A 20,892-nucleotide genomic window follows, 5' to 3' on the forward strand; every position below is an offset into this window, starting at 1 on the left:
TTGAGAACTGGTCCCATGAGGCGAGAGGTTATTGAGAAAAGGATCCTGCCAACTTTGGACAACAAGGCTGGAGCAGGCAGTGTGCGGCCAGCTGTGGTGTGGGGCCCAGGAGCCCTGGGAGGTGGGGCAGGTTCGTCTCCCGGAGACCCCTCGAGTCAGGGATTGGGTTATAAAACCAGCAGAAACCGGCGTGTGGCACAGGGACCTTCGTACAGTCATCTGCTCATACACAACACCAAATAGAAATTTGGATTCCAGTCCCTGCTCTGCTACTGATTTGCTGTGACCAGGAACTTGTCTCACCCATCTTTGGACCCAGTCTCCGCATCTTCTTGTCAAAACAGCTCTTCCATCTTTTCCCTGCGAGGCACAGGCTGCCTGTGGCCTTTCGCATTCACATTTACTGGTGTAGATCATAGAATGCAGCCCTCCCAGAGATCTGCAAGGCTGGCTGGCTCTGTCACCTTCGGTACTCTGAGCATCCTGTTTAGAATTGCCATGCCCTGCCCCGCCCCTTGGGTCGCTTTTTTGCTTTGCTTTTTTTGACACCTGAAACTGATCTAACATTCTGTGTTAACTACATCGGGAATTTAAAATGAAATAAAAATGTTGATCTAACATGCTAGAGGACATTATTTTTCCATTCGCATGATGGAAAATGAGGATACAAAATTGTTGTCATATAAAGAGGTGATCAAAACATATTCAACCTAAAAAATAAAAAGTGGAAGTGTTTAGGAAAACTAATAAATATGTTTCTTTTCTGGACTTTGTGGCGTTTGTGTTATCTGTCAGCTTTTTGAAGTTGCAAATGACCATTTGTAATGGGCTGATTTCTCCCACAACTTGTGTTGTGATTTCTTGTTCTAAATAAACATTCTCTTTCCTACCTAGTTTAGTTTTTGTAATTTCTTATTCTTTATTATTCCTCAGGTCAGCTTCAGTCACCAAAAACTCGGATCCCTTGTTTATAACCATCGAATTATGTGTACGTATGTATGTGTGTGTATGTAATTTATATATTCTTGTACATATTCATGTACATGTGTTTGTTACTTTCTACCTCTTCTAGGGTGCATACTCCAACTTAGAGAATAGTAAAGGCTCTATGAGGACCTTCCTCACTGGCTACTCTTTCTCACTTTTTGTTGATTCCTCCTCTTCTCTCCAATCACTAGCTAATGGAGTACTTCTTCTCCCTGGGCTTGTCTCTTCTCTGTCTCCCTTTACTTTCTGGGTGGGTTGTCCAGTCCAGTAGGTTTAAATATCACTTATATGCTGTTGACTTCCCACATTTATTTTTTTTAAAGATTTTATTTATTCATCAGATAGAGATCACAAGTAGGCAGAGAGGCAGGCAGAGAGAGAGGAAGGGAAGCAGGCTCACCGCTGAGCAGAGAGCCTGATGCGAGGCTCAATCCCAGGACCCTGAGATCATGACCTGAGCCGAAGGCAGAGGCTTTAACCCACTGAGCCACCCAGGCACCCCCCCCACATTTTTTTTAAAGATTTTATTATTTATTTATTTTTTTAAAGATTTTATTTATTTATTTGACAGAGAGATCACAAGTAGGTAGAGAGGCAGGCAGAGAGAGAGGGGATAGCAGGAACCCGCTGAGCAGAGAGCCCGATGTGGACCTCAATCCCAGGACCCCGGAATCATGACCCAAGCCGAAGGCAGAGGCTTAACCCACTGAGCCACCCAGGCACCCCAAATCCCCACATTATATCTCCATTCCAGATCCCACCCCGGAAGTGGGCTCAGTGGCCAATGTAAGTCCCTGTATGTCTGCAGGCACCTCAAACTTAACACGTCCCAATGGAGCTTCTGGTTTTCTTCCTTACCCTTGTTCCTCCCACAGTATTCCCCTTCTCAGTTAAGGGCAACTTCAGTTCATTCAGTGGCTCAAGCCAAAGCCTTCAGAATCACCGTGGACTTGACTCTCCTACCACACACGTCAGTGCATCTGCATTTTGCTGGCTCGGCCTTCAAAATATTCCCTCTCAATTCTCACCATCTTGTTTCTATCATTCTTGTCCAAACCACTATCATCTCATTAGTATTGTAATACTACCTCACTCTCCTTGCAATTCTCAACCTATATTTGTTGAACTGCATTTGAAATGAAACTTGGGCCATTGCTTGGCAGCACCTTAAGCCTGCTTAGAAACACAACTTTGAAAAAAATAAAGGAAGGAAGAAAGAAATGCAACCTGACCTGAAAGCAGCCAGAATCCCATTACAGACTAGGAAATGTCTGATCACAGAGTGTTTGATTTTGCAAGGCTCCCTTGTTAATGGAACAGCCATACTTCAAAGGCAAAGAAACTGTGGACAGACCAAAGTTCCTGGAATAATTTTACCTGGGGCAGTCACTGAGAGGATGGAGCAGCTGAAAAGCTGCTCTGATTCTCTTGATCTTCTTTTGCCTGGGATTTGAGGCAGGAAACTCTCTGACTCAGAAAAGCCATTACATCTATTTTCCAGTCCGCCTGGTCTCTTCAGTGGGGTTCATTTCAAGCTCCTCTTCCCAGAAAAACCCGCATTTGTCTGTAGTTCACTTACTGTCCTGCTTCTTTTCTCTCTTGATCATGGTCTCACAAACCCCGACATCCCCCTTACTGCAGTAGCATGTGTGCCCTGGGAGAGCAGTAGCTCAGTTTCTGCAAGGCAGAACTACAGGCTCCTTAGAGGTCATCTGGTATAAGGAGTCCACTAGACAGAAAACAAAAACCAAAAAACAAAACAAAAAACCAAAAAACCAGAGAAGTAGCAGGCTATTTCCTGACATGCTAAGTTGTATCCCTTTTTCACCATAGACATGAAGATGTCTTTAAACTTTAAAAAAAAGATTTTAAAAATCTATTTATTTGACAGAAAGAGATCACAAGTAGGCAGAGAGGCAGGCAGAGAGAGAGAGAGGAGGAAGCAGGCTTTCTTCGGAGTAGAGAGCCTGATGTGGGGCTCAATCCCAGAACCCTGGGATCATGACCGGAGCCAAAGGCAGAGGCTTTAACCCACTGAGCCACCCAGGTGCCCCATAAATTTTTAAAATCTTAAAAAAAAGATTATTGTTCTTTCCCACTGTTCACAAATCAAATTGAACTACTGAGTAGATGTAAGGATCAGGTTGGCTTTATTCAACAATTCATGTATGGGGCACACATACATCTAGCAATAGAAAAGAGCTCTGCTGAGCTGTAGACAAGGAAAGGTTATAAAAGGCAGAGGACAGGGGTGGGGCCTGGGTGGCTCGTTAACCGTCTAACTTTGGATTTCTGTTCAGGTCATTATCTTGGGGCCCGGGGTTTGGGCCCCACGTCAGTTCCACATTAATCCAGGAGTCTGCCTTAGGATTCTCTCTCCCTCTGCTCCCCCTCGACATGCGTGTGCGTGCACGCATGTGCTCTCGCTTTCTCTCAAATAAATGAATCTTTTCATTTATTTCTTTTCTGTTTTTAAATTTATTTTTAAATTAACATATAATGTATTATTTGTTTCAAGGGTACAGGTCTGTGAATCATCAGTCTTACACAATGCACAGCACTCACTATAGCACATACCCTCCCCAATGTCCATCACCCAGTCACCCCCTCCTCCCAACACCCCCAGCAGCCCTCAGTTTGTTTCCTGAGATTAAGAGTCTCTTACGGTTTGTCTCCCTCCCCAATCCCATCTTGTTTCAATGAATCTCTTTAAAAAATAAAAAAAAATTAGGGGCGCCTGGGTGGCTCAGTGGGTTATGTATCAGCCTTTGGCTCAGGTCATGATCCTGGAACCCCAGGATCAAGCCCCCCATCAGGATCCCTGCTTAGTGGGGAATCTGCTTCTCCCTCTCCCTCTAGTCCTCCCCCCAGCTGTGTTCTCTCTCCTCTTTCAAATAAATAAAATCTTTTTTTAAAAAGATGGTAAGATTTATAACTTTAAGAGAAATAATATATATTTAAAAAAAAATTTTTAAAGGGGCAGATAAAAGTTATTTGCTTGAGAATGTACACTTGCAGGCAAGGTCTCTTTCTTAAGAGGAACAGAAGGGCTCTATCTGGCAGATTATTTCACTAGTGCTGACCAGGTAACCCTATAGTGACTGGTTAAAGTCTAGATTCTGGAGGGGGGTGTTGAAACTGCAATTAGTTTAGGTATTAAGTTTTTTTTTTAAGATTTTATTTATTTATTTGACAGACAAAGAGATCACAAGTAGGCAGAGAGGCAGGGAGAGAGAGAGAGGAGGAAGCAGGCTCCCCGCCGAGCAGAGAGCCCGATGAGGGGCTCGATCCCAGGACCCTGGGATCATGACCTGAGCCGAGGGCAGAGGCTTTAACCCACTGAGCCACCCAGGCGCCCCTGCAAAGCTTTTTAGAAATACCTCGGATTTAAGCCCAAGTCCCTGGATTCCCACTGAGCCACCCAGGCGTCCCTACCTACTTTTTTGAAAACGCAGGCCCGTCTCTAGCCTAAAAGAGCAATTCTCACATTGTTGAAAATATCATTGTTATGTTCTCTATCTTGACTGCAGTGGTTGTTACCTAAGTATATACATTTGTCAAAAATCATCAACCTTGTACACTTCAAATGTGAGAATCTGGGGTGCCTGGGTGGCTCAGTGGGTTAAAGCCTCTGCCTTTGGTTCATGTCATGATCCCAGCACCCTGGGATCGAGTCCCGCATTGGGCTCTCTGCTTAGCAGGAACCCTGCTTCCTCCTCTCTCTCCCTCTCTCTGCCTGCCTCTCTGCCTACTTGTGATCTCTGTCTGCCAAATAAACAAATAAAATCTTTAAAAAAAAAAAAACAAGTATGGGAATTTTAGAATTTTTAAAAATATTTTTATTATTTATTTGACAGAGAGAGAGCATAAGTAGGCAGAGTGGCAGGCAGAAGGAGAGGGAGAAGCAGGCTCCCTGCTATGCAGAGAGCCCAATGCTGGGCTGGATCCCAGGACACCAGGATCATGACCTGAGCTGAAGGCAGAGGCTTAACAATCTGAGCCACCCAGGTGCCCCAAAATGTGGGGCTTTTATTGTAGGTAATTCATACCACAATAAATTTGATTTTTTAATTTTAATTAAATTAATAAAAAATAAATAACTAACCAAAACAATTTTGGAAATTACATGATCACAAAAGAGTAATACCTTTAAGAAATTAAAGAAATAGGGCGCCTGGGTGGCTCAATGGTTTAAGCCGCTGCCTTCGGCTCAGGTCATGATCTCAGGGTCCTGGGATCGAGTCCCGCATCGGGCTCTCTGCTCAGCAGGGAGCCTGCTTCCCTCTCACTCTCTCTGCCTGCCTCTCTGCCTACTTGTGATCTCTCTCTGTCAAATAAATAAAAAAAAAAAAAGAAATTAAAGAAATAGTTCTCATACCAATAAAGAGCAAGCTTATTTGTTAATGAAGGAACCCACAGTATGACACAGCTGGTTTGGGAAGAATTTGAGAAGAGTAAAGAATACCGAGTTATGATGGCTGATCATCTTTTGTCCCCTATAGGATAACAATTGTAACCTTTGGGATTATTTCCTTCATTAGATATGCAAAAATTATTACATCTTCTCAGCTTCCTATAAGCTAACTTTACAGAGTCAGAAAACATCACCGGATGCTAATCAATTGTTTGTCAAAGTTAAATTTCCTCAGAGAGTCAGATGGCTCTTATGTGGGTTTACGAGCAACCCTCTATGCTGATATTAAAAAGGCACGCAATCACCCTGTGGCATATTTTCAGATAAGAGATCATTTCCCTCCACACTAGTTTTCATTATTCCATGTTTAATGAAGACAAGAAATATATTCATTTCCTGTGAACTCTGCCTAAGAAAGACAACAGTCGCCTTATTAGGCGACAAATGGCTAAATGGCAACAGCTTTTAAGCCTCAGCAGGGAGTGGTGGGGAGTGTGGCCGACCACAACCATGTCCTGTCTAAAGGGGAAAGGTGCTCGGTGGCTCCAGCCATCTGCGGCCACGTGGGAGGGCTGGTCCTGTACTGCCATATCTCCCCATTTTTAAGAGAATCTGGAAATTTAAAAAATGTCAATGAAAGCTCTCAACTTTTAAATGTTGGCAATCAGTTCAAATTGTTCTAAAATACTGTGAGGGCTGACAGAATGAGGGAAAGAATGAAAGGAAAGTCCTTCTGCATCTAACCTGACCCAGTGCCCATATCTGATCTAGAACAATACCTTCTTGCAGGAAGACTGAGGCCTAAAGAAAGGAAACACTTAACCCCATACCATGAGGTGAGTTTGGGCCAGATGGGACTTTAAGCCCAAGTCCCTGGATTCCCAGGTAGAAGCTTTTTCCAAAAGGCAAACATTATAAGCATTTTCTTTGTCTCCCACCAAATGCCTCATGTTTTATTTGCTGATTAACCAAATAAAAATGACTAGTATGAAAGCTTGCCGTACCCTTAGGTCAAGTTCAAGTCAGTGCGATGGGCCCACCGTTGCATAGGATTTGCTTGGACCCCGGCCTGCATTCTACCCTTATTTATTATAATAATAGCACTAGGTACCATTTTTTGAGCACTAACTCTGTGCCAAGCTCTATGCTTTACTTACATCGTATCATTTAGTCCTGTGATAACCACATGACATAAGTACTACTATTACCACCACTGAGGCTCAGAAAAGTAAAGTCACTTGCTCAAAGCCATATCCCCACATATTTATGGCTCCTAAGTTGATGGTTTTAGCCACTGGACTATACTATCTTTGCTCATTCATTCATTCAAGGAATCTGGCAGAGTGTCAGTCAAACAGTTACAAGGTCGTGGAGCCAGATGCCGAGCCAGGCATTACGGGGGAATATGACTCAAATTCCAGTCCTAAAGCTCTGGGGCTAAGGCTAACTGGATTCATACTCAACCCACTTCCTATTCTTCTAATCCAAAATAACAAGTGGTTCTTGAAACACACAAGGTTGGGCTATGTAATTCATACTTCAACAAAGCTGATTTAAAAATGAGAACTATCTCCTCGAAACGTTTAGAGATCCTGTTCAAATGAAAAGACTGTGACAATGCACACATATTTAGATTAGATTTGACCGAGGACCAGACCTGCTAGGAGGAGGAAGACAATGGCTGACTGCTAGGATAAAGGGTTTGCACTTTAAACCCGTACTCAGTGGGTAGGCAAATCCCACAAACAGGAAGAGAATTGTGCCTTAGCCAGCAGGTGCGCCTTGAATTCTACAAAGGGAGACTGGAGGGATGAAGACTACTTCGGAGGCTATTACATGGAAAAAGAGGAGGAATGAGTAATGAAGTTATTTTCAGGTACATTCAGCAGGAGTAAAGTATAAATACCTAGATGTCACTTAACTTCTCGGGAACCAGGTTTCCAGTATGCTCTTCATTAAAAGAAAACAGTGTGATGGGAAGAGAGGACTTTGGGGGCTCATATCCTAGTTCTTCAGCTTTCTTACCCTGTGCAAGGGTCCACATAACATCTCAGGACCTCCGTTTCCTGATCGGCAAAGTGGGTATAATAATACCTACCAGGGGCTCCTGGGTGGCTCAGGTCATGATCTGCTCAGCAGGGAGCCTGCTTCCCCCTCTCTCTCTGTCTGCCTCTATGCCTACTTGTGATCTCTGTCAAATAAATAAATAAAATCTTTTTTAAAAATTTTAAAAATTAGGGGCGCCTGGGTGGCTCAGTGGGTTAAAGCCTCTGCCTTCGGCTCAGGTCATGATCCCAGGACTGGGATCGAGCCCCACATCAGGCTCTCTGCTCCGCAGGGAGCCTGCTTCCTCCTCTCTCTCTGCCTGCCTCTCTGCCTAGTTGTGATTTCTCTCTGTCAAAGAAATAAAAAATATTTAAAAAAAATTTTTTTAAATTAAAAAAAAAATCTACCAGCTAAGATTCTTGTAAGGGAGAGGGGCATCTGGGTGGCTCAGCAGTTAAGCCTCTGCCTTCAGCTCAGGTCATGATCTCAGGGTCCTGGGATGGAGCCCCACATTGGGCTCTCCGCTTGGCAGGGAGCCTGCTTCCCGCCCTCTCTCTGCCTGCCTCTCTGCCTATGTGTGATCTCTCTCTCTCTCTCTCTCTCTGTCAGATAAATAAATAAAATCTTTAAAAAAAAAAAAGATTCTTGTAAGGGAGACGTGAATGGTATAATATATATCAAGCACTTGGTATACGGAATATGGCACATATTCATTGTTCATTTCTTTCCTCGGTTTCCTTTTAGCTCCAAGTGGAGTTGGCACACGAGTACTTACCAGTTATGGGGCTGAGAAGACAAAAAAAAATACACAGCGTTTGTCTCCACACCGTACCATGAGAAACCCCACAGTGATGTTCTGAGAGCACTACAAATTTTGAAAGTGTTTTTCAACAGTCAGCGAAAGATTACATTTTTACTGGGTTGAGTGAGAAGGAAGAACTTTTCCTGGACAAAAGCCCTGGTCCAAAGGGAGCTGGGCATCCATAAACTAGTCCCCCGTCTCTCCTGCTTCAACTCCTCGTCTATAAAGTAGGGATGGTCCTCCTCGTCCACCTTATAGAGGTGTTTACGGCGTAGTGCGTTGTGAGAGCGCTTGCGAAGCTCGTTGGCCGCTCAGGGAGCCCTTCCGTGTTTCCAGCTCCGTCCTCTCCCGTTGGGCTGCGAGCATCTCAGCGAGCGAGCCTGATCCTGAGCCCGGAACGTAACACACAGACACCTGGCTCGCTGTCGCTGTGGGGCAATGACGCTGAATTACACTTCTTCTCAAGTCAGTGATCAACGCCAGGGTTACCGAGAGGACCCTAACTAAAGGGATCTTTCGCATGTGGAAGCTATTACTCCTCAATCTGCGGCAGAGCCCCAAGTTTTAACACATTCTCACTTTCTTACTCACACTATGCACTTCCCACCAGGAAGTCCTTCTTTTTTTACGTTCACTGTTTTAAAATGTATCTGTTCTTATCCCTAGAGTGCGGCTTCTTCATTTTCCTTAGTGATTGGCTGCAGATCGTCTTAAAGTGATTGGTTAAAGCATCTGCCCGTTATCTTTCCCAGGAGCCGGCGGGGGAAATGGGTTGTGAGGGAAGAGCGAGAGAGTGGCCTAAACTTGGCTGTTTTATTGGCTCCGGTGGGGACGTACGGCGAGGGCGTGGGCTGTCCAAGTTTCTGACTGGCTTTTGTTTCCGTCAATCATGCTGCCGGAAACCAATTCTCTCGCCCCGACTGTGCCCGGTTGGCTGTTAGCGACGGGAGCCCGCCCCCTGCTCGGTTGCCGTGGTTGCAGGCCGGACCCGCCCGCTCGCCCGCTGACAGCGAGGCTTAGGGTGGAGGAAGCGGGTCGTTGGTCGGTCGGGAACGAGGCTCGGGCGGCCAGACCCGCGCAGAGCCGTTGCCATGGCAGCCGCCGCCGGGGGCGCGGACGAGGAGCCGCGCTCGGGCCGCTCGAGTTCGGAGGGCGAGTGCGCCGTGGCGCCGGAGCCGCTGACAGGCCCCGAGGGCCTCTTCTCCTTCGCAGACTTCGGGTCCGCGCTGGGCGGCGGCGCGGGCCTCCCGGGCCGGGCGTCTGGCGGGGCCCAGTCCCCGCTGCGCTACCTCCACGTCCTGTGGCAGCAGGACGCGGAGCCCCGCGATGAGCTGCGTTGTAAGATTCCCGCCGGCCGGCTGAGGCGCGCCGCCAGGCCCCACCGCCGGCTCGGGCCCACGGGCAAGGAGGTGCACGGTGAGGAGCGCGGCGGGAGGCGGGGCCCTGACCTCCCCCAACCCCTCGGGACCGGGTCCTCGGACGGCTGAGCTCCCGGCCCATGGCGACCCCTGAGTCTCCTTGTAGGAGCCATCAGGATGGAGTGCGGCTAAGGACCGCGAATGTGAAAGAGACGGTCTTGAAGCACTTGGTCATTCCTGGATAGAAACTTTTCATGACTCCAGGCGTTTATCAGTAGATTAAAAAAAAAAGGCGGGGGGGAGGTACTGGCGAATAGGTTTATTATCAGAGAGAGGAGGCCAGAGTCTGTAGCCAAGTTCCACCAACTTGTTTAAATGCACAGGCTGGGACTGGACTCCCCTACCTCGTTGAAGCCTTGGGCGAACCGTAGAACCTTTCAGCCTTCGTTTTCTCTCTGTAAATGAGTACCATACAGGGATGTTGGCAGAGTTAAGTAAGGCGACGAATCCATAGCGATTATTCTGCTTTTGTTGTCCCAAACACTGTTGGCACATTTGTGATCATCTCTAATCCTCACAATAGCTCCATGGGAGCCCCATACTGTTCCCATTATATAGAAGAGGAAACTGAGGCTGGGAGCGATTGCCTTGCTCCATCCAAGTCACATAGCTAGTAAGTGACTGTGCTGGAATCAGAACCCACCCCTGCCAGACTCAAACTCCAGCTCTTGTGTGTCCACTGTATTTTTTCTTCAGATGATAAACCTGAGGCCCAGGATGTTAGTTACCTCTTGCTCAAGGTCGCCCTGCTACTATAAGTGGCAGAGCCAAGATCTGGCTCCAAAGGCCTTGAAGGATTTGCTACAGAATGTGGCTTTTTGCACTAGCCCTGCCGTATTTCCGATCTTCCCTTGTTCCCAGCGTCTAGCATCCTGGTGCCTTTCTTTCCCTTTAGATGCTGTCGTGGGTGCACTGTGGCTTAACCAGGCAGTCACCCACTTTCAGCTTCATCATGACTGTTTTATTCTGTTTTTAACTGGAACTCTTTTCCTCTCTTCACAGCTCTGAAGAGGCTGAGGGACTCGGCCAATGCCAACGACGTGGAAACAGGTGAGTGTGCAAAGCAGGTCTAGCTCTGTGGGCTGGTTAGGGAAAGCAAAATCCGGGCGACCCATTCCTGGGAAGAGAGTGCTTGAGTTCAGTATGCCCCATCACCCCGTGGGCGAGGCTCACTGTATATATTGTGTAACTATGATCATCTCGCCAAAGATCAGTCTGGATTGGATGCTTACTCTTTCCATGCCTCTCTGTCACCCGGAACTTCCTGATTTCATAGTGTTGATCACTCTTTGGGCTCCCTGCTGTTGGGACCATGTCTGCTTTTGTATCCTGGGCAGAGTAGGAGCTTTTTAGGACTTCCGGTTACTGGGAATGGACAGTCAGCTTTAGCTGCCGGCCAAGCCACCATCGGAACCGAGCCACCACCCTCAACTGCTTAGCCGAGGCTTTGTGGTAGTTGGGTCAGTGGTTCTCAAACTTGTTTCGTTGACGGAACCTCAGAAAGGAATGAGAGGGGCTCCCAGCACTTCACCGCTATGGTTTTTTTTTTTTTTTTAAAGATTTTATTTATTTGACAGAGAGAGAGATCACAAGTAGGCAGAGAGGCAGGCAGAGAGAGAGGAGGAAGCAGGCTCCCCGCGGAGCAGAGAGCCCGATGCGGGGCTCGATCCCAGGACCCTGAGATCATGACCTGAGCTGAAGGCAGCACCGCTATGGTTTTTTGTTGTTGGTCTCCCTGCGTTCATTGCTGACAGGACAGTAGCAGCATCAGAGGTACAAGGACGAGTTCTAAGGGAAAACTTGTAATTTTATCCATGTGTTAGTTTTCTAGGGCTGCTGCGACAGATTACCCCAAACATAGTAGTTTAAAACAACACACATTTATTTTTATTATTATTATTTTTTTTAACAACACAGATTTTTTTTAAAAAGATTTTATTTATTTGTTTGACAGAGAGAGAGAGAGACAGAGATCACAAGTAGGCAGAGAGGCTGGCCGAGAGAGAGGGGAAAGCAGGCTCCCTGCTGAACAGAGAGCCTGATGCAGGGCTCGATCCCTAGACCCTGAGAACACGACCCAAGCTGAAGGTAGAGGCTTAACCCACTGAGTCACCCAGGCACCCCCAATTTTTTTTTTAAGATTTTATCTATTTATTCAACAGAGAGAGAGCACAAGCAAGGGGAATAGCAGGCAGAGGAAGAGGGAGAAGCAGGCTCCCCACCGAGCAAGGAGCCTGATGTGGGGCTTAATCCCAGGACCATGGGATCATGACCTGAACCAAAGGCAGACGCTCAGCCAACTGACCCACCCAGGCGCCCCAACAACACAGATTTCTTAGCACATAATTCTGGAAGTCAGAAATCCAACAGAGGTCTCACCATGCTGAAAGCAAGGTGTCAGCAGGGCTGCATTTCTTTCTGAAGGCCCTAGGAGGGACTCTGTTGCCCTGTCTTTTCCCGCTTCTCGGGGCCACCCACATCCCTTGGCTCATAGTCTTCTCCCTCCGTCTTCAAAGTCAGCAGCAGTGGGCCGAGTCCTCACACTGCTGTCTCTCTGGTTCACACGGCAGGGAAAGATACTCTGATTTTAAGGACTCATGTGATTAGTTTGGGCCTGAGTAATCCAGAATAATCTTTCCTCAAGGCCCCTAACCTTATTCATACCTGCAAAGTCTTTTTTTGCTGCATAAGGTAACATGTCCAATAAACTCTGAGGATTAGGGCCTGGACATCTTGGTGGCCGTGAGCCTACCTACCTCAAGTGGACATTGTTCTGTTTTGGTGGTGGTGGTGCGCTGCGGTCAACAGAGATGTGAGCATTGCTTGAGAGCCGTGGGATCAGAGAGCCCATTTACAGCCGGTGTGGAGAGGAAGTCATTGACCTCAGGGAGTTGGGTGTTAGACTGTGGGCCTTAAAATGGCTTCTTTGGGGTGCCTGGGTGGCTCAGTGGGTTAAGCCTTTGCCTTTGGCTCAGGTCATGATCTCAGGGTCCTGGAATCGAGTTCCGTATTGGGCTGTTTGCTTATCAGGGAGCCTGCTTCCCCCTCTCTCTGTGCCTGCCTCTCTGCCTACTTGTGCTCTCTCTCTCTCTGTGTCAAATAAATAAATAAAATCTTTAAAAAAAAATGGTTCCTTTACCTTTGGCATAGCACAGTGAACAGGCCTGGGAACTGGAGGGCTTTCCAGCTCTCTTCACTTTGGTCTCTTTTCTGTGAATTTTAATATTTTGGAATATTTGAGCAGCAACCTAGATAGTTTTTCAAGGAAAAATGATAAGCATTCTCCTTTGAATATCTCTAGTTTGTGGCCGGAGAATATTTGAATTGTGTTTCCCTTCCACGGAAAGCCTAGTTCATCCTGAAACAGATACTCATGCGGTGGTTTCAGTGTTTTGACAGAAGTGCCTTAATGTTCTGGTCAGAGTCTCTAACACACCCGTGTCCGCATCTAAATGGCTCTCAGATTGACCAGGTTCTTGCAAAACTCTGACAATGACCCTGGCTGTGGGGTTCACCTGTACTCTTTTCCTCTTATGGTTTGCATTTCCTTTCCCTTCTCTGCACGTTTGTTGGGTTTTTGGTGTAGCTGAGCAGTCGTATTGGACACAAAATTGATGCCCTGCTGTTGTTAAGTCTTAACCTATTTTCATATACATGAAAATTATATACATTTAAAATGTTTGGGAGATGAGGGAAATACTCAATATAAACATCCATAATCAGCAGAGAAACAAATCTCTGTAAATATATGGCTGACTATCCTTCTAGTCCTTTTTTCTATGCCGACAAATTTTCTTTATGGGCTTGCAAACCGTGCCAGATACTCAATTTTGTATCCCACGTGACTTCATAATCTTTGTAACCACTCATTTTTTTCAAAAGGGAAATGTGTTTTTTTTGCCCTATTGACAGAAAGAATACATGGCTGTATGATTTTTTTAAGCTTATAAGGTAAAAGCAGGAATTACCTTATAATTCCATTGTCCAGGAGTAGCCACAGTTTGTAATGGAAGCCCCCTGTGCCTTCAGAGGAACAAAGAAAGAATTATTTAGTTAGTCATATATTTGCACAGTGGTTTCTCTTTTGAGTTGGGGAGGGCAGAGGAAAAAAGGGGAGAGAGGGAATCTTTTTTTTTTGGAGAGAGAGAGAATCTTAAGCAGGTTCCATGCCCAGCACAAAGGCTGACACGGGGCTCGGATCTCATAACCCTGAGACTGTAACTGTACAAATCATAAAAGACAACGGACTCTTTTAGCTCTGTCTATTCTCTCTGGCTCGCTACCTTTTGGCGAATGTACCAGGCTGACCGGTACATTCTTTCTCTTCTACTCTCATAAACCTGTTCCTGCCACCTTCGTTCATTTCTTCAGTCAATGTGTCAACAGTGTTCATGGAGCTGAACAATTCCGATCTTGATCCTGGATATTAAGTAAGATAAACAAAAAAAAAAAAAAAATGTGCAATATAATTGGAGAAAAAGAATGTGAAGTGATACCATTTTTCTAAAACAAAACCCCCAGAAACACTGATGTATTTAGTTGGAGAGGTGGAAGTTCTGGAGCCAGAGAAGCCAGGGAAGCCTGGGTTTCTTTCCCAGTTTTGCTTCCTGGTAGCTGGGTGAGGGCACCTGGGGCACCTGCTAGAATGAGACGTGATGCCTGGCTGGGTGGGCGAGGGGCTTAGCAGACAGGTGCCTGGTGCCAGGCTGGTGTTCAGCGTACTCCCCAGTGTTCTAGAATGGCACAGCGTGTTCACATTAGAGGAGCAGGGCAAACAGGGCTCTGAGGAGACGTGGGAGCCGGAGTGGCTATCTGAGCCTGAGGAGGAAGAGGAGGAAGAGATTGTGGGCTTTGTCTATAGAGTCCTTGAGAGGTTTGCCGGCGGAGACTAAACTGTTGGTTGCTCTAAAATGCTGTTTGGCAGCAATTTCTACATTTCAGCTGGATGTATGCGTGTGGCCCGTAATGGCTCATGGTTTATAATGGCTCCGTGTTTTGCAAAGAAGGCATTTCACGTCCATTATTCTCATCAGAGCAGCTCTGGAGATTGACGATTATTCCCATTTGCGGTGAATTGGGACCCAAATTCAGGCCTTCCGACTCCCAGCTCAGCTCTTTCTACAGCCCCGTGCTGTCAGCAATGTACTCCTTCGTTACTCAGCTTCGCCTGGGACTTAGTCCGTGCGGCTCCACGTTTGTGCTCCGGCCGCTCCGGAGGGCCACCTCCCGGGAGCGAAGGAAGCATTCCGCAACAGCTCAGGCAGCTGTGTCCAGCTGGAATGGATGCGTATCCAAATGCATGTGAGGCCAGAGTCCGTGCTAGGGATTACTGTGACTCTAGAATTCCTGACTCCAAGGGCCAAGATCCTTCTATGATGTTCTATCTCTAGACACAGAGTTTGAGCGGCCAGAATCTGTGGTTCTGAGTCATGCTTTCGGGAGAACAAGTCCCTTATCTTGGCATCTCCTGTGAGGCCGGCATCCAGGCGGGATGCGCTCTCCCCTGGCTTATCGATGTCTAGCCCGGAAGCACCCCAGAGCACCCTTCTTTCCGCCCTGGGAGCTGCCGCTTAGCTAACACTGCCTCTCTGTCCCCCTGCCCCTCTGTCTTGGTGGTGTCAGTGCAGCAGCTTCTGGAAGATGGTGCCGATCCCTGTGCAGCTGACGACAAGGGCCGCACAGCTCTGCACTTCGCCTCCTGCAATGGCAACGACCAGATCGGTGAGTCCTGGGCAGGGGGGCAAGGAACGGGGCTGGCCGAGGAGCATCTGAAGGATCTGTCTACACCGCCAGGGTTGCGGCCAGTCCTTCAAGACATTCAGGCAGCATTTACTCAGTGCCAAGGGCGCCAGCAGGACAAACCTCTGTCCCACTTTTCAAAGTCCTTTTTGCATGTGGTATAACTTACAAACAGTGGCCTTTCTGTATGTGTGCGCTGACGTTACCACCATCCGGATCAAGATAAAAGATAGTTTCAGGAGCACCCAGCCGGCTCAGTCAGTAGAGCATGAGACTCTTCGTTCCCGGGTCATGAGTTCAAGCCCCATGTTGGGTGTAGGGCCTACTTAAAAAAGAAAGAAAGAAGGAAAAAGAAAGAAAGAAAGAGAGAGAGAAAAGGAAAAGGAAAGAAAGGAAAAGAAAAAGAATAGTTTCACCCCCCAGCAGCCTACCTGATGCCCCTTCCAGTCCTTATCCCCGTGTAGGCCTTGCTCACCATAGATTGGTTTTTCTGGTTCTGAATTTCACGTAAGTGGACGCACAAAGCCTGCAGTCTTTGTATTCTCTTTCACTTAAACTTACATCCCTGAGACTCACCCCTGAATCTTGTTTGTATCTGGAGTTTCTCCTTTCTTATTGCTGGACGGCATTTCATTGTGTGATGTCCCACGGTGCACCCATTCTCCTGCTGATGGACGTCTGTGTGGTTGCCAGGTTTGGGCTCGTATGAATACAGCTGCAGGGAACATTCTTGCACCTGTGACTTGGTGGTTATAAGCATTCACCTGTGTTAGATGGTATCGCAGGCGTGGAGTTGCTGGCTCACCAGGGGACACGTACATTTCGCTTTAGTACGTGCGTGCACGGTTTCCCCCGGTGGCTGTCCCAGTATGGAAGAGGTCCACATTTTTCCCCAGCCTTGCTAACGCTTGGTATTGTGTCTTTTTTTTTTTTTTTTAAGATTTTATTTATTTATTTGAGAGAGAGACAGTGAGAGAGAACATGAGAGAGGAGAAGGTCAGAGGGGGAAGCAGGCTCTCCATGGAGCTGGGAGCCCGATGTGGGACTCCATCCCAGGACTCCGGGATGATGACCTGAGCCGAAGGCAGTTGCTTAACCAACTGAGCCACCCAGGCGCCCGGTATCGTGTCTTTTTAATTTTAGCCATTCTGGCATGGCGGCATCTTGCTGTGGTTTAATTGCTGTTTCTCTGGTAGCGACAGATGTTAAGCATGTATATATTGGCCATTTTTATAGTCTCTTGTGTACATATTGGCCATTTTTATATCCTCTTTTGTGAAGTTCCTGTTCATATCTTTTGTCCGCGTTTTCTTTTCTTTCTTCTTTTTTTTTTCTTTTTAAAGATTTTATTTATTTGACAGACAGAGATTACAAGTTGGCAGAGAGGCAGGCAGAGAGAGAGAGGGGGAAGCAGACTCCTTGCTGAGCAGAGAGCCTGATGTGGGACTCGATCCTGGGACTCTGGGATCATGACCTGAGCTGAAGGCAGAGGCTTTAACCCACTGAGCCACCCAGGCACCCCCATGGAGATATAGTTTACAGGCTGGACTTAGAGCTTGCACATGTAGGTCTATGATACGACTCCCATGCGTTTCTGTACTCGGTGTGCAGCCCAGCCTGGCCGCGTCATACGCATTGGTCTACCTGCACATCCGTCGCGGTAACTGATGGGCCCAGGCGATGCCGCAGCCCACCCTGGAGGTGGCTTGGGGAGGGGGATGTTCGGCATCAGCTGTTGGCCTAATTCCCGCTATGGTACTTGGCTGTGGAAAGAGCAGAAATGTCCTTGACAGCCTTTACAGGCAGCCACTGCTGTTGAAAGAACGTTCTTTAACTCTTAAAAGCCCCGTCCTTTTGCAGTCCTGGCTAGGTTTGCGGTGGGGGTTAGGGTCCAGTCCACAGAAGTCCTCCAGCAACTCGCGGGTTTTGCTGTTTCCAGTGCAGCTGCTCCTGGACCATGGGGCTGATCCCAACCAGCGAGATGGGCTGGGGAACACGCCGCTGCACCTGGGTAAGTGCCTGGGAAGCCGCTAGCCCACCCTTCTGTGCAGCGCAGGTGGGCTGCTTTGCCGGAGAGCCTGGGGTCCTGCAAACTCCCAGCAGGATCTCCTGTCATCTGAGGAGAACCTGAGCCCCTGGGGGCTGCCCTGCCCCTATGCTCTGTCCCTTAGCCTTCCCTTCGGTCCCCAGGGGGCCGAGCCCTGGGCCCAGCTGCTTCAGCAACCTCGTGGCTCAGCGGGGCTCTGCTAGGGAAGGTGAGACTTGCAGCCTGCGGCTGCCCACACTGTGGCTGGCAGTGAGGCGGGTCCCGTCTCCCAGCCTCAGTCTCCCTAGCTGTACAGGGAGAGAGTTGGGCCTGCCCCATGGCGGCCTTGGGGATGCCGTCTCTGGAGGTGTGACCTGGAGTGGGCACACTAGGGAGTCACGGTTCTCCTCCCCCCGGCGGGCACACCGGCCCAAGCCCTGATGTTCTGGACTCTGATGGCCCCATTCTTCTTCCTCAGCGGCCTGCACCAACCACGTCCCTGTCATCACTACCCTGCTACGAGGAGGTATGTACTCCCTTCCCCTTCACCCTCCTCTCTTGCCCTCAACGCCCCGTGTGCTGACCTCAGCCCGCTCCGGCAGGGGCCCGTGTGGATGCCCTGGACCGAGCTGGCCGCACGCCCCTGCACCTGGCCAAGTCAAAGCTGAACATCCTTCAGGAAGGCCACTCCCAGTGCCTGGAGGCCGTGCGGCTGGAGGTGAAGCAGGTGAGTACCCGTCCTGCCAAGCCAACAGCAGCAAACCGGCCCCAGGCAGGGAACACAGACACCCCAGCAAACAAGCCTGGGGCAGGGGCTGCCAGGACCACAGACACTCCCGCCTCCAGCCCGAGGGCTCCCGGTTGCTTCCCACCAAACCCATTTGGCGTCTGGGCCACCTAGCTAGAACCCGGGCAGCTCAGCCCCGCCCCTTGTTCCAGATCATCCAGATGCTGAGGGAGTACCTGGAGCGCCTGGGGCAGCATGAGCAGCGGGAACGGCTGGACGACCTCTGCACCCGCCTCCAGATGACGAGCACCAAAGAGCAAGTGAGTGCCAGCGGCCCGACCAGGCCTGGGACCTGGCAGGAGCTCGAGGCCAGTCTCTCTCTGCTGTGACACAGCCAGCCACTCATGCAGAGAGAGGCTGCGGCTGCGGGGTTGCAGCCCGCTCTGGACCCCAAAGCCTCTGTCCACCACCTTTGAAGCTCCTCGTGCCCCGTGGCTCTTCTCTCTCCGGGGCAGTCTGAGACCCTGGAGTCAAGGTTCATCGGTCGGACGGCTGTTCCATAGTCCTTGGTGAAGCTGCCACATGCCCTGGGAGGAAAGACCATGCCTACCCTTCACGTCGGTGGCCCTGCGGTGGAGATCTGGGGGCCGAGACACCTGGGCCTGTTGTGGCACCTGTGACGGGGCTCTGGTTTTGTCCCACAGGTGGATGAAGTGACCGACCTCCTGGCCAGCTTCACATCCCTCAGCTTGCAGATGCAGAACATGGAGAAGAGGTAGCAAGAAAGGCTCCCCGCCGTCCCGCTCGGCTGCTGCCCGCCCCTGCCCGCACCGCTCTCTCCGTACCAAGAAAAAGCCCAACGCCTGGGACTTTGGAGCTGCACTTATGTGGTGAGGCCCTCGCGCCCAGATGCTCCGGGCCACAGATGCTCTCACCGACCACAGAGCCACTCCCAGCCACGGCCTGTACCATCTCCGTGGGCCGGACCACAGCCCCCAGCTTCTTCCTCCGCTCCCACAGCACTGCAGCCACACCTCAGCGCTGGCCCACGCACACCGGCCCAGCCAGCCTCACTTGTCTCACGGCCCCCCAGGCCCCCTCAGCCGGCCCCAGACCCTTCTCTGTGTCCCTTTCCCGGCCAGGGGCTTGTTGTGGCCAGCAGGGTGTGGGCTGAAGGCAGGCATCCTCGGGGGCTTCTTGGCTGGCCCTGCACCCCTCACCAGCACTTAGATTGAGGCTTGTCACCTGCCTTTCAAGGAGACGTCGCAGTGAGTTTCTCCGGGTGGAACGGAGGGTTGGTGAAGCCTAGACCTCAGAAACACAGGGTTAGGAAGGACCCTGCGGAACCCAAAGCAGAAAAGCCCCAGACTCTTTTGCCCAGTCATTAAAATAACCAGGAGGGAGGGCGAGGCGGGCCATTCTGAAGCCCAGTTGTATGCTGAATAGTCCCCCCTCCCCAGATGTCCGTGTTCTTACCCCCAGGAACCTGTGAATGAACATTATTGGGTAAAAGGGACTTTGCAGGTGTAATTACATAAATGTGGACCAGGAGACTCTCCTGGAATACCCCGGGAGCTTCACATAATCACAGGCATCCTGATGGGAGGAAAGCAGGAGGTCAGAGAGGAAGGAGGAGATACAGCGGGAGGGGGTCAGAGCTGAGGACCGCAGGCACCCACAGAAGCTAGAAGAGGCAAGGAAAGGGAGGCTCCCTTCAGAGCTTCCTGAGGAAACCAGCCCGGCTGACACTTTGACTTTAGCCCAGTGAGACTGATAGAATTCTGACCGCCAGAACTGTAAGAGAATAAATATGTGTCGTTTTAAGCCACTAAGTCTGTGGACATTTGTTACAACAGTGACAGGAAACTGACATGCTCCGCGGAGGCACAGAGCTCACTGTGAAGGAGGCACCCTGCTCGGCCAGGGGCCAGGCCCTTGCTGTGTGCAGTGGACCCGTAGGGGTCCCGGGGGGCCTGGTGCGGGTCCTGGCAGGCAGGGAGTGGAGGGCAGAGCACCCCGGCCGGGCCCTCTCCAGGGCACTGACTACAGAGTACAGACAGACTCCCCAGGCCACTGTCCCGGTGCATCCTGGCCCAGCACCCGCGGAGCACACTGGAATCCTGGCTTCTTTTCAGGGGGGAGCTGCCCCCCAAAGCCCAGCCTCATCCGATCGGTGCTGAACCTATGGCTCCCAGCTGCTCCCCAGACCCTGAAACGTGTCTCTGTGGGTATGGGACACAGGCTGGGAGCTGCCTTCAGGACTCAGAGGAGAAACCCCACCACTTCGGCAGCGTCAGGGAAGGGAAAGTGTGGCGCTAGCGCCAAGACAGGACAGAGGGCCAGAGGAAGTCAGGTTTCCACGGAGCCCAAGCCCAGTGAAGTGGCTGCCGGTCCACATGGAGGAGCGGGAGGGGAAGAGCACTCGGTTGGGGCAGGGGAAGCGGAGAGAAGCGTATCCTGGGGAGGAGTGGTGCGTGGGGGAGGGACGGGGAGTGGCCCTGCGTGAGCGAGTGGTGGGCTGAGGGGAGGGGCGAAGTGGAGGAGGGAGGGGCAGGCTGAGGGGAGGAGCCCCGAGAGGGAGGAGCTCCCCGTGAGAGAAAGCAGTGGACTGAGGGGAGGAGCCATGAGGGGGAGGAGCCCCCGTGAGGGCGGGGCGGGGAGAGGGGAGTGAGGGAGAGAAGTCCAGGGGCGGGGCGGCTTTTCACTGGGTTCCTGGCCGCCTGTGAGTTGGCC

At 49.9% G+C, this 20,892-nt stretch overlaps 1 protein-coding gene across 2 annotated transcripts; it reads left to right on the forward strand.

The window, feature by feature from the left end:
- Positions 1-9,226: 9,226 nt before the first annotated feature.
- Positions 9,227-19,983, forward strand: ANKRD54 (ankyrin repeat domain 54). Of its 2 annotated transcripts, none has more exons than XM_046013757.1 (8): positions 9,227-9,665; positions 10,670-10,717; positions 15,290-15,388; positions 17,346-17,417; positions 17,911-17,958; positions 18,035-18,159; positions 18,372-18,479; positions 18,864-19,983. In XM_046013757.1, exons 1-8 carry the CDS (start codon positions 9,341-9,343, stop codon positions 18,936-18,938), a joined length of 900 nt encoding a protein of 299 aa, XP_045869713.1. In that variant the 5' UTR covers positions 9,227-9,340; the 3' UTR covers positions 18,939-19,983. The 2 variants fall into 2 exon arrangements, with proteins under 2 accessions (XP_045869713.1, XP_045869715.1); XM_046013759.1 differs by having other exon boundaries at positions 9,527-9,665; positions 15,295-15,388.
- The last annotated feature ends 909 nt before the right edge of the window (positions 19,984-20,892 follow it).

The sequence above is a fragment of the Meles meles genome, chromosome 7 (assembly GCF_922984935.1).
Source record: "Meles meles chromosome 7, mMelMel3.1 paternal haplotype, whole genome shotgun sequence".
Lineage (NCBI taxonomy): Eukaryota > Metazoa > Chordata > Mammalia > Carnivora > Mustelidae > Meles > Meles meles.